The 13,524-nt window shown below is 39.4% G+C and overlaps 1 protein-coding gene across 2 annotated transcripts in view; it reads left to right on the forward strand.

Moving 5' to 3' along the window:
* Positions 1 to 13,524, forward strand: part of STK26 (serine/threonine kinase 26) — a 58,804-nt gene that overhangs the window by 40,094 nt on the left and 5,186 nt on the right. For both annotated transcript variants that reach the window (XM_055338616.1, XM_055338617.1), the window contains exons 4-8: positions 5,175 to 5,231; positions 10,131 to 10,239; positions 10,324 to 10,481; positions 11,858 to 12,043; positions 13,371 to 13,519. In XM_055338616.1, coding sequence (XP_055194591.1) covers positions 5,175 to 5,231; positions 10,131 to 10,239; positions 10,324 to 10,481; positions 11,858 to 12,043; positions 13,371 to 13,519 — 659 coding nt within the window. The remainder of the gene's footprint in view (positions 1 to 5,174; positions 5,232 to 10,130; positions 10,240 to 10,323; positions 10,482 to 11,857; positions 12,044 to 13,370; positions 13,520 to 13,524) is intronic.

Genomic DNA, 13,524 nt, shown 5'->3' on the forward strand with positions numbered 1-13,524 from the left:
ACTTATTTCACCCATCATAATATCCTCCAGGTCCATCCATGTCGAAGCAAAAGGTGGGTATTTGTCATTTCTAATGGCTGAGTAATATTCCATCGTATACATAGACCACAGCTTCTTTTTTATTTTTTTAATAAATTAATTTTTATTGGTGTTCAATTTACCAACATACAGAATAACACCCAGTGCTCATCCCGTCAAGTGTCCCCCTCAGTGCCCGTCACCCATTCACCCCCACCCCCCGCCCTCCTCCCCTTCCACCACCCCTAGTTCGTTTCCCAGTTAGGAGTCTTTATGTTCTGTGTCCCTTTCTGATATTTCCCACACATTTCTTCTCCCTTCCCTTATATTCCCTTTCACTATTATTCATATTCCCCAAATGAATGAGAACATACACTGTTTGTCTTTCTCCGATTGACTTACTACACTCAGCATAATACCCTCCAGTTCCATCCACGTTGAAGCAAATGGTGGGTATTTGTCGTTTCTAATGGATGAGTAATATCCCATTGTATACATAAACCACATCTTCTTTATCCATTCATCTTTCGATGGACACCGAGGCTCCTTCCACAGTTTGGCTATTGTGGACATGGCTGCTAGAAACATCGGGGTGCAGGTGTCCCGGCGTTTCATTGCATCTGAATCTTTGGAGTAAATCCCTAACAGTGCAATTGCTGGGTCGTAGGGCAGGTCTATTTTTAACTCTTTGAGGAACCTCCACACAGTTTTCCAGAGTGGCTGCACCAGTTCACATTCCCACCAACAGTGTAAGAGTGTTCCCTTTTCTCCGCCTCCTCTCCAACATTTGTTGTTTCCTGCCTTGTTAATTTTCCCCATTCTCACTGGTGTGAGGTGGTATCTCATTGTGGTTTTGATTTGTATTTCCCTGATGGCAAGTGATGCAGAGCATTTTCTCATGTGCATGTTGGCCATTAGACCACAGCTTCTTTAACTGTTCATCTTTCGATGGACACCAAGGCTCCTTCCACAGTTTGGCTATTGTGGACATTGCTGCTATAAACATCGGGGTGCAGGTGTCCTGCCGTTTCACTGCATCTGTATCTTTGGGGTAAATACCCAACAGTGCAATTGCTGGGTCGTAGGGCAGATCTACTTTTTAACTCTTTGAGGAACCTCCACACAGCTTTCCAGAGTGGCTGTACCAGTTCACATTCCCACCAATAGTGCAAGAGGGTTCCCCTTTCTCCACATCCTCTCCAACATTTGTGGTTTCCTGTCTTGTTAATTTTCACCATTTCATTGGTGTGAGGTGGTATCTCATTGTGATTTTGATTTGTATTTCCCTGATGGCCAGTGATGCGGAGCATTTTCTCATGTGCTTGCGGGCCATGTCTATGTCTTCCTTTGTGAGATTTCTGTTCATGTCTTTTGCCCATTTCATGATTGGATTGTTTGTTTCTTTCCTGTTGAGTTTAATAAGTTCTTTATAGATATTGGATACTAGCCCTTTATCTGATATGCCATTTGCAAATATCTTCTCCCATTCTGTAGGTTGTCTTTTAGTTTTGTTGACTGTTTCTTTTGATGTGCAGAAGCTTTTTATCTTGATTAAGTCCCAATAATTTATTTTTGCTTTTGTTTCTCTTGCCTTCATGGATGTATCTTGCAAGAAGTTGCTGTGGCCAAGTTCAAAAAGGGTGTTGTTGCCTGTGTTCTCTAGAATTTTGATGGAGTCTTGTCTCACATTTAGATCTTTCATCCATTTTGAGTTTATCTTTGGGTCTGGTGTAAGAGAATGGTCTAGTTTCATTCTTCTGCATGTAGCTGTCCAGTTTTCCCAGCACCATTTATTGAAGAGACTCTCTTTTTTCCAGTGGATAGTCTTTCCTGCCTTGTCGAATATTAATTGACCATAAAGTTGAGGGTCCACTTCTGGATTCTCTATTCTGTTCCATTGATCTATGTGTCTGTTTTTGTGCCAGTACCACACTGTCTTGATGACCACAGCTTTGTAGTACAACCTGAAATCTGGCATTGTGATGCCCCCAGCTATGGTTTTCTTTTTTAAAATTCCCCTGGCTATTTGGGGTCTTTTCTGATTCCACACAAATCTTAAGATGATTTGTTCCAACTCTCTGAAGAAAGTCCATGGTATTTTGATAGGGATTGCATTAAATGTGTAAATTGCCCTGGGTAGCATTGACATTTTCACAATATTAATTCTTCTGATCCATGAGCATGGAATATTTTTCCATCTCTTTGTGTCTTCCTCAATTTCTTTCAGAAGTGTTTGGTAGTTTTTAGGGTAGACTTTTAAATGATTTAAAAGCCAGCCAAACATACTTATTTGCATTCTCCAACACAAACATCTTTTCACGGAAATCAAAGGTAGAAGTTGTATAGTCCTCCAAAAGAACACAGAGTCTAGGTTTTTCGGTTTTGTTTGGTTTACAAGTGGTGTTTTCACGGAGACCTGCTGTGGACAAGGAACCCGTAAGAAGAACCTCTCTGAGTGAAGCTTCCTTGAACCAGGAAGAGCCCAACCAGCCTTCTGTCAGCCCCCACACCTGCATAGCAATCTTTTGAAGGTCCAGAGTCATGGCCCTCTTCCAAGGAGGCTTGTCTCCAGAAGCAGTGATTAGGAGGAAGCAGGCAGAAAAATCTGTCCGGCAGCTCTGGTTCCTTCCCTGACCTGTTCAGGAGAGTCCTGCTTCCACCCAATGGCTTGCTTGCAAGGAAGAAGCCTTCATTTCAGATCTGGAAGTTGCTTAGTCATAACCTTAATAACATTTTACGTTTTCAATGACCATGCTTTAGTGGAGGAGAGACAGTAGGTAAGTTTCTGTTTTGAATCCTTAAGCTGGAAAAGGGACACACATTGTTTCAAACTTGGAAAACAGATGCTTTCATTCATGCAGAACTAGAAAACAGGTAAACATGTTTCATAAGATCTTTTCATTTGCCTTTTAAATATCAGGTGAGGGATCCCTGGGTGGCGCAGCGGTTTGGCGCCTGCCTTTGGCCCAGGGCACGATCCTGGAGACCCGGGATCGAATCCCACGTCGGGCTCCCGGTGCATGGAGCCTGCTTCTCCCTCTGCCTGTGTCTCTGCCTCTCTCTCTCTCTCTCTCTCTCTCTCTCTGTGCGACTATCATAAATAAATAAAAATTTAAAAATAAATAAATAAATAAATAAATAAATAAATAAATAAATAAATAAATATCAGGTGAATGAGAAACATTCTGAATTTATAAGGTAGAACATAGTGCTTATTAGAAACAAACTTGTGGTGAAAGAAAAAAATTCTCAGGCCATGCAGCATTGTGAGAAACGCTTTCTTCGTCTCTTGAAAAAAGTATAAAGACACATCAAGTTTACAATTCTCAGATTCTGAGGGCTCAATATCTTTATGTAAAAACAAGTTACCTGAAGCATTCCTGGAACTCTTTCCGTTCCCTGTTGTTACAGGGACGTATTTTTTCTCCTTCCTATTGTAGACACCTCCACTGCCAGAGACAGCTCTTTCTTCAGTTCAGGCTATGATAGGGAACTGAACATCAAGACTAGGGGAAAAGGTACATTGCTTGCCCCCCCCCCCATCTCTTATGCATATCCTATATGGTGTCAGTATCCAGAAAGAAAGGAGGAATCCTTTCATCTTCATTTAACTGAGCCCTTCCTCCCCAGGCCCTAATACTAGGCCACATCCCAGTCCCTACAGTGTCACCCATCATCATGTTACTGGGGTCCATTCTTGGCCATGCTAAAGCCCCAGCCTCATGGAGACGTGTGAACATTTTGAGTAGAGCTCCTGAGTACTTCCCAGGGAGTTTAGAGTTTGATGGCTCCTGGCAGTATTTCGAGAATCTTCATCCCACAGCTGGGGCTGTAAAGGTAAGAAATGTGTCCCTGGCATCCCAAGTCGAAGCATAACACTGTTTTTCCCCTGGAAACATTGTTATGGTATCAATAGTAGTCCGTTTCTCTGGCATTCTTCCTGCTACACCGTGGATACCTTCTTTTGTTGGGGACTACCTCAGGAAGCTAGACATTATTTTTATGCGAAGATGCTTGCTTTCCAAATTTGAAATACATTCCTTAAAAATGGACTTTCAGAACACAATCCATTCACCACTTTGACTACTGGCTAATATAGTAAAATCAACTGCCCCACTTCCATCAAATCTGTGGTCTCACAAGAATTCAGAGAATACCATGCATGAAATGATATGGGGAGAGGGGCACCTGGGTGGCTCAGTTGGTTAGGCTTCTGCCTTCTGCTCAGGTCATGATCCTGGGGTCCTGGGATCAAGCCCCACATTGGACTCCCTGTTTGGCAGAGAACCTGCTTCTCCTTCTCCCCCTACTTGTTCGCATGGTCTCTCTATCTCACTGTCAAATAAATAAAATCTTTCTAAAAAGATTAAATTAAAAATGATATGGGGAGAAAAGTGTCCCTAGTATTTCAAGCTACAACTGAAAGAAGGAAAGATTTAATGGTTTATTCCTATTTTTATCTGATAGAGCTGATACACATGCACTTGCCCCATTTCTTCTTTTACAACTTATAGTGAAGTTAATTCTACCTAGAAATCAAGTAATCATATGCTTTTCAAGCTACACACTCCCTTTCTCTTAGACATTTACCTCGACAGCAGGGATTGAGGGCAAGGAGGGACAATATCCTTTCTAGGCTCCACATGTGTACCAAAAATGGCCCTTAATCATGGCTGATAAAAGTGGTAAAGCACATGAAAACAAAAGTCAAAAACTAATAAGGTAAAATATCCAGTGTACTCAAACTCTAAAATTACATGGGAAGTACCCAGAAGCCCCATTTAAAATTTCTACAAGTCTTCATATACCTCCACATTCTTTAATGTAACTATCTTTTCCTTTCAGAATCATCCAAAACAACAAAGGCTCTGGTTTATTTTTTCTGGGTTTTATAAAAATTGCTAATAGTTCAACCGTTAAAAAAAATTCTTCATTTAGCTATATCACAGGCTAAATGGCCTCGGAGGAAGGTCAAGACTTAGAGCTTTACTTTTATTTGTAACATTCTGTGGAAAAAATATATTCTGGGTTTCAAACAACTAATTTTAAACTCATATTTTAGAGCCAGTACATCAGTATGTCAGATTTAACATTTAGTGCTAGTATGTTATTTGGCTCAGATTTATAATTATTCAATTGTTTCATGGCTTTTACAGGGTTCAAAATTATGGATAATAATGGAATACCTGGGTGGTGGTTCAGCACTGGATCTTGTAAGTATTTTTGAATGATTACACACATACGCGTCTGTACTTTGACTTTTTTCTTTTAACTGGAGTAAGCAATGGCTTTTGGGCAAGCTGAGTAGTTTAATATGTTCAAATTAAACTCTTTACTCGGGACCACTACCCTTATGTAGATTGAGCTGGATTGCAGGATGGGCATATTGCTGACATTCTTAGAGTGTATGAAATATGAATATCTCAATGAAATAAAGCTCTGCAAATTAGGACTGTAAGTGACAATTGTTATAAGTTTAGTCTTATTTTACAGGCATTTCCCTAAAAAGACCATGTTCTTGGATTTTTAAAAATAAGTAATTCAGGTAATTGTCACTAAAACTGGTTCTTGGGTTCTCACCAAATAAGCCTACAGACCCAGATCCCTACAGAATTCTCTCTGTCCCTCTCTAGGCCATTTGGAAATGTGATGGTATTTTGGTTGTCATAATGACTTAGAAGTGCTAGGGCAATTTTAGTGGGCAAAGATCTGGATGCTAAAATCCTGCGATGAGCAGGAAAAGTTCACCCAAAATGCTGTGATCACACACAGATCCATTTGAGAAACACTGGTTGTTTTCCCCAAGTTGCTGTGATTCTATCATTGCTGTTTTCCCCCTTTTAAATCTTCATTAATATGACCTTGTATTTAAAATTCAATATGAGGGACGCTTGGGTGACTCAGCGGTTGGACGTCTGCCTTTGGCTCAGGGTGTGACCCCGGGGTCCTGGGATCGAGTCCCACATCGGGCTCCCTGTGTAGAGGAGCCTGCTTCTCCCTCTGCCTGTGTCTCTGCCTCTTTCTCTGTGTGTCTCATGAATAAATAAATAAAATTTTAAAAATAATAAAAATAAAATTCAATATGAATCACTAGAGGCAACTCTGTGTAGTAGGATGGTCACTGGGTGGGCCTATAGGAGTTTGAGGTTGTGGGACTAGCTGTCTTCATAACTAAATCTGTGGCTGTGAACCAGACACATAAATTCCTCAGACTTGGATATCCTATAAAACAAAGAGGTTATTTCTAAGTTCACTTACATCTTTATTATATGACTTTTATTTTCTTAGCATCTTTCTGCTTTTGAAATTAGAGTCTGCTGTTTCTAAAAATAAAGTGTTTTGATGATTAAGATCACATAATAGTTTAACTCGTATTCTCAAGTGGAGATGAGTTTTCCCAACTGTAAGTAATTAAATATTTCTAAAAGGGTTTAATCCTCCCTGCCAGTGACTCCAAAGTTTCAAATAATCCAATGAACAGAAATGACTGTATGAGATTGTCTTTCCTTTAAAAAGAACCATATTGAAAACATTCTAAAGAAATGGTAATTAAACTAGATGGAGAGTCTCATCTCTTTCTAGGAATTCATCTCATTTTAATCAGTTGCTGAGTTAGGTAATCCTTCCTTGTGTCTAATCTAATTCTTATATCCTAAAGCTTGAGTTCATTTTTTCTTTCTCTTTCCTCTCTAATGGTAGAACACAACTGGTGTTTCTTTGTATAATAATCCTTCATGCTTATTGAGTCAGATCTCATTCTTGTCTTGAAGTTTAAATGACCCCATTTCCATTTGTCTTGTCACATAGTTTTATTACACAATAGCGTTTTCATTAGCTCCACAAGAATCCTGCCAATTGCTCCACAATCCTCCTTCTACTTTTTAAATATTAAGAGCCCTTTCCAAATTTATCACAGTTACCTTCTCTGGTCCCCCAAGGGGCTCACCATGTCCCTTCCCTGTTCTGTAGGCATTGGCAAAGCGAGCGCACTGTTGTCATCAGGATCAGTGATAGCAATGTTAAGCATTGGACACTGGCCCAATTCTAACTAATTCAAGCTGTATCCCCAGGAGTAGTTTGGTCAGTTTTATGAGATCTCTGAATGAAATGTTTGTGAGATCTTAATTTCATCCTGCCTAATAGTACAAATACCAAGGAGCATAATTCAACAAACTTAAGATGTTCCTAGCCCTGTATGTAGTAGCTAAAAAAAATCAGGAGACCTAGGTTCTAGTCCTAGTTCTGCCATTGACTGGCTGGCTAATATTGGACAAGCCATTGCACCTCTGTGCCATGATTTCCTCAAATGTTGAATGAAGAAATTTGATTAATAATCACTTGACGTTTCTCTAGCTCACAGATTCAATAACACTGTGATTAAATGATAAAGTTCATGTAACTGGCCTTCATAAGGAGGGCAAATGATAAGAAAATGTGCCATACAAATGAATGCTAGCATTTAGGGACTCTTAAGAAAGGATTAGATTAGAAGGAAGGCACTGCTAGGAAGGATGAGAGAAAACAAGAGGGATGCTGGGCAGAGATTATTTCTCTCTGGTGCCCAACTAACGGAGTGTGATTATGACTTGTCATTGGCATCAGCATTTTAGAGTGTATACCTCAAAATTCTCTCCCATTCTTGAAAAAAAACTTAGTTGTATATGAGCAGACCTTGAGGATATTAGAAGTCATTTTATGGAATTTTCATACCTGACTTCTTTCCAGGAAGAGTTGCAGTGGCTTACAACAAAAGCTCATATGATAAGGCTAATAGAATGAAATATGAGCACAAAAAAAAGTTGGAAACAATGTGCTAACCATAAGAGAAGGCATAACATCATGTGCTGCATTAGGACAGACTGAAAGTCAAAGGAATAGGGAAAGCCTCAGGCCCACAAGTATACAGTCTGTGAAAGAGCAGATGTCCTTCTCTTGCATGCCTTTTGTGGACAATAGAGGCAAATTACCCAAGGCCAGTACGCTGCCCCAGAGGTGGAGGTATTAGCTGTTAAGAATCCTGGCATGGTCTTAAGTCATTGAGGAGAATTTCATTAATGCACTCCAAGGCCAGCAGACCAAGATTTCAGCATTATCTCTCCCAAGGCTGTACTGCCAATAAAAAAGTCTCTGTTGCATCGACTTTACCTTCCTTCTCTTTCCAAATCCCTTTTTTTCTCCTTTTCTCATCATTGTCAACATGGCTAAGGAAACATTTTAACCACAGGCTTGAAATAGTTTTCTGTCTGATAACAAACCAGAAAAACCCAGCTGTACCACCCCATTCGCATTTCCCTGCATTGGGGTTTCCCCTCCAGTACCAAGTGAGTTGAGATTGTACTTTTCCTGAATTTCAAACTGGACCTAAATATACCCAATAAGCCAATGGGTCTTTAGGACCTCTTTTTTGTTTTTACTGAAATATATTTTTTTAAATCCTGTATTAGGTAATGCACTGGCTCATCCAGGCCACTTTTAGAAATCCTTCAGAATGACATGTAATATCCCTTACAGACCTTGCCCAATTTCTTAAGTAACTGACTTAAGAAAGGGCCCTATCTACAGGTTATGATCAGTGATACCAATTACGCATCTTTAGTACGACCTTTATCTCAGTTATTTGGTAGTCCCTCAAAATTTCATTGCCTGCATCAATAAAATGACATTTTCAGGGACACCTGGTTTGCTCAGTGGTTAAACGTCTGGGATCAAGCCCCACATCAGACTCCCTGCAGGGAGCCTGCTTCTCCCTCTACCTCTGTCTCTGCCTCTCTCCGTGTGTCTCTCATGAATAAATAAAATCTTTTTTAAAGTGCCATTTTCACCTTTGAGAACAACTTCAATCACTCCTGTTTAAATAGAATCTTTTGGGGTGGAAGTTGATAGATTTATAAGTAAATAGATAATGTTACCTAGGAAAGGCACCTATTGAACTATGGCCATCCCCGGAGTACAACATATATCCAGACCACAGTTAATATTCAATGGCAAGACTGAAGTATGGGTTCTATTTTAAGCTGTTAAATTTCAACATGAAAGTGCCCTTTATTCAGAATAAATATGGCATTCATGAAAGATGAAATACACAAGGTGCCAAAGAGCTGTGAATCCCTCCCAGTGTGAAGCAGAGTGGGCGATGTTTGATTTCCACCACCTCTTCTCCTTCCAGCAAACAGAACTCTACCTCAGCCCTGACTTTAGATTCCCACCCTTTCCTGTAATAATATTGTACAGTCTACTGTTTGTGCTTTATGAGGTACCAGAATTTTAAAATAACCATTTATTTTAAAGAGAGATTTTCAGATATTCCATTACAATTTCTCCTGAAACCTAATCATTGCTTTCCTTGTATTCCAGTTGGAACTATTGGCTTTGGTACAGGGATGGGGAAAGAAAGGGAAACGTGTTACGGTTATTTGAAAAAACTGTATCCCTTTCACGATTTGATCATTGTTTTGTTTTTTATTTTTGTTTTTGTTTTGCTTGTTTGGGTTTTTTTTTTACAATGGAAGTCTGAATAGATTAATTATCATATTCCTGACTAACTTTTAAATTTTGGTCTCAAAAAGGCTCTCGGCTTTCCGAAGTGATTGAGATACACGAATGCTAAGAACTGTGCTGTGAGCTGACCTATACGATCTAGTCGAGTTGCTGTGGAAATCTTAGTGACTATATGATCTCAAAATAGTTTAGTGTAAATAGTTGATCATTTAAATAGCCAACACCAAAATTGTTAAGTAGTTGATTTCTTTTTTCCTAGCCAAAAAAGAAAGAGAGAGATTGAGAGAAGAAAGCTAGTTCTGTCATTGTTAGCATATTTCTTAACTCTTGGATGTAAATATTTGAGAACCTCATGATTTGGAGCTGGTACAGGGGTCATACTACTTGTATTATATTTCGAGATTAAATCTAATCATGTAAAAACCTTTTCAGCCCTTTGACTTAACTTGTTGACTCTCTTCCCTTTTAAATTGTTTTCCCCTTTGTTTCAATATTGGCTTAATAAAGGCAGAATTGCTTTGTATATCTCAGTGATTCCTTTATTTCAAAGATAATATCCGGTTTGAACTTGGTTGTTCGGACATGTATAAAAGTGTGTGTGTTTTCCCCCCTAGCTTCGAGCTGGTCCATTTGATGAGTTCCAGATTGCTACCATGCTAAAGGAAATTTTGAAAGGTCTGGACTATCTGCATTCAGAAAAGAAAATTCACCGAGACATAAAAGGTATACAAAAATCACATATGAACCTGAGAAACGTAGCTGTGTCCTGAGGATGCTGAGCAGATTTCGTTTCTTTTTTCCTCCCAGCCGCCAACGTCTTGTTGTCAGAACAAGGAGATGTTAAGCTTGCTGACTTTGGAGTTGCTGGCCAGCTGACAGATACACAAATTAAAAGAAATACCTTTGTGGGAACACCATTTTGGATGGCTCCTGAAGTTATTCAACAGTCAGCTTATGACTCAAAAGTAAAGTGTACCTGTACAAAAATATTTTGTTTTTATTTTTTTATTTTTTTAAAAGATTCATGTATTTATTCATGAGAGACACAGGGAGAGAGAGAAGCAGAGGGAGAAGCAGGCTTCATGTAGGGAACCCGATGTGGGATTCGATTCCAGGACTCCAGAATCACGCCCTGGGCCGAAGGCAGGCACTTAACCGCTGAGCCACCCAGGGATCCCCATATTTTGTTTTTAATAGTAGGTTCTATATAGCATGCTATTCTATGTAATAAACTGCCCTAATCTTCTTTTTTTTAAGAGTATTTCAAAAGCTAGAGTTATGTCAAGTGTTCCTGCTAAGTCATAAGATCCCAGGATGCTGATAGTATTTGGACCCTATTCCCTTTAGTAACCTTTTGTCCAACTTAGAATAAACTCTGAGATCATTACTATCACATACATGGCCATCTATGATCTGGCCTTTGTCTGCCTCTCCAGCCTCATCTCCTGTTACTTTCTTCTATATTCTGTCTCCTTCGACCACAGGGGACTCATTGCTATCCCTCAAACATATCAAGTACCACTCTGGCCTCAGTACCTTTGTACTCAGCCTTCCCTCTATCTGGAATAACCTTCCTACCAATCGGGTCTCTGCTTCAACATTACCTTACAGCGTAGGGGCTCCTGGGTGGGTGGTACAGTCAATTGGGCATCCAACTCTTAGTTTCGACTCAGGTTATGATCTCAGGGTTTTGGGATCAGCCCCATGCCAGGCTCTGCACTCGTGGAGTCTGCTTGAGATTCTCTCCCTCTCCCTCTGCCCTTCCCCCTTAAAATAAATCAATAAATCATTAAAAAAAAAACACGTTACATCACAGAGTAGTCTTCCCTAGCCATCCCGTGTAAATGTGTAGCCCCAGGACCCCATAACTCATTATTCCTTTATCCTGATTTTATTCTTTTCTTCACAGAACCGAGTATCACCTGACATCATATTATTTATTTATCTGTCTCTTTATTGGAACTCAAGCCCCATGAGAGCAGGGATTTTTGTCTACTTTATTCACCACCTGAATCCTCAGTGCCTAGAATATGGTACCTGGCAAAACATTAGGGAATTTGATAATTTTTTAAATAAATGAATTCTATCTAAAAAATGTATTACATTTACATTTCTTGAGATACTATTTTTGTAAAGTTTTACCTATTTCGTTGTTTAAGTCCTCTCTACCCTCAACGTGGGGCTCGAACTCCTGAGCCCAAGATCAAGAGTTGCACACTCTTCTTATTGAGCCAGACAGGCACCCCTCTTGAGATGCTTTAATATCATATGACCCACAGGCTATATCATGACCGTCTGTTGGAATGGAATTTCAAGGTATTATTTTTTTCTCTCCCCTCAGGCTGACATTTGGTCATTGGGAATCACTGCCATTGAGCTAGCCAAAGGAGAGCCACCTAATTCTGATATGCATCCGATGAGAGTTCTGTTTCTTATTCCAAAAAACAATCCTCCAACTCTTGTTGGAGACTTTACTAAGTCCTTTAAGGAATTTATTGATGCTTGCCTGAACAAAGATCCATCATTTGTGAGTATATATTGCTATTACTACTATTTGTTTTCTATTATTAAATCTATATAAAGCAAATGTGATTTTTCTACAGTGAGGAATACGGTGCCTGTGTATTGTCTAAGATCCTTCTAGGAACCTGATTCTTCACTGTGTCTTGCTAATTCTCTTCAGTTCTTAACAAGACCCTTACTTTCTCTTCTCCTTCCACTGTATTTTTTTTTCTCTTTCTCATGGTTCCCAGCTTCTTCCTTATTCTATTGATCATTTCTTATTTCAGGAGGAAGGAAATTTGAGATACAAAGTTCCTGTTATAGGAAGTCATTAAAGTACATGTGTAACTATCCAGTGATTTTTATTCAACTATATTTTTTATTTTTCATGAAAAGTGATATGTGCATTTCACTTTTTTTTTAAATTTCCGACATATGAAGTTATATGCTTTTACTGAAGTCTAGTGAACTCCACTCATTTACCTGGCAGATTTGATCACAGTTGCTTTACTGTTTCTAAAATAAAGCTGCCTGGTGACTTCTAGGGGCTAGAAATGTACAAGAACTAGGTTTCGATGGAACTGTTTTTAAATTGAGAATGATTATGCTGATATTAATAAAACACTAGGGGAGAAATGTCCCCCATAGCACCTGGTATTTGCATTTAGATGTGCTATGAATTAATGCATGATGGAGAAAGGATTAATCTGGGCATCATATGATGTGTGCAGATGATAATAAATTATAGCCCTCTAGCTGTCATCCATTTTTTTCAACTTAAAATAAATATAATAAAAGTATTTGAAATGTTTTTTAATTTTTACTTATTTTCAAAATCCTGCCATGTGTTTCTCTGCTTTTGAGAGGGCCCTTCCTGTCCATTTGCTGGTAGGTAGGCCACCTTTTTGACCCCTGGGCTTGAACAAATTGGTACCAAGTGAATTGAATTCGGTTGTCTTGAGGCACTTCAAAAAGTAGAATTAGAGCAGCCCCGGTGGCTCAGCGGTTTACAGCCCCGCCTTCAGTCCAGGGCGTAATCCCCGAGACCCAGGATTGAGTCTCATGTCGGGCTCCCTGCATGGAGCCTGCTCCTCCCTCTGCCAGTGTCTCTGCCTCTCTCTCTCTCTCTCTCTCTCTCTCTCTCTCTCTCTCTCTCATAAATAAATAAAATCTTTTTTTAAAAAAAAGGTAGAATTAGCTATTTATTACCCTACAGCATTTTAGTTGTCTTCATGTTTGTAGACCTAGTTTTCAGATCTACCTTTTCAGCTTAATTGAAATTATTTTTCACCATCCCTTGCAACCATAAAAGAGCCTAGAAATATTCATGCATCCTTCATATTTTTCCCTAGCGTCCTACAGCCAAAGAACTTCTGAAACACAAATTCATTGTAAAAAATTCAAAGAAGACTTCTTATCTGACCGAACTGATAGATCGATTTAAGAGATGGAAGGCAGAAGGGCACAGTGATGATGAATCTGATTCGGAGGGCTCTGATTCGTATG

The sequence above is a fragment of the Nyctereutes procyonoides genome, unplaced genomic scaffold (assembly GCF_905146905.1).
Source record: "Nyctereutes procyonoides isolate TBG_1078 unplaced genomic scaffold, NYPRO_anot_genome, whole genome shotgun sequence".
In the NCBI taxonomy this organism is placed as follows: Eukaryota; Metazoa; Chordata; class Mammalia; order Carnivora; family Canidae; genus Nyctereutes; species Nyctereutes procyonoides.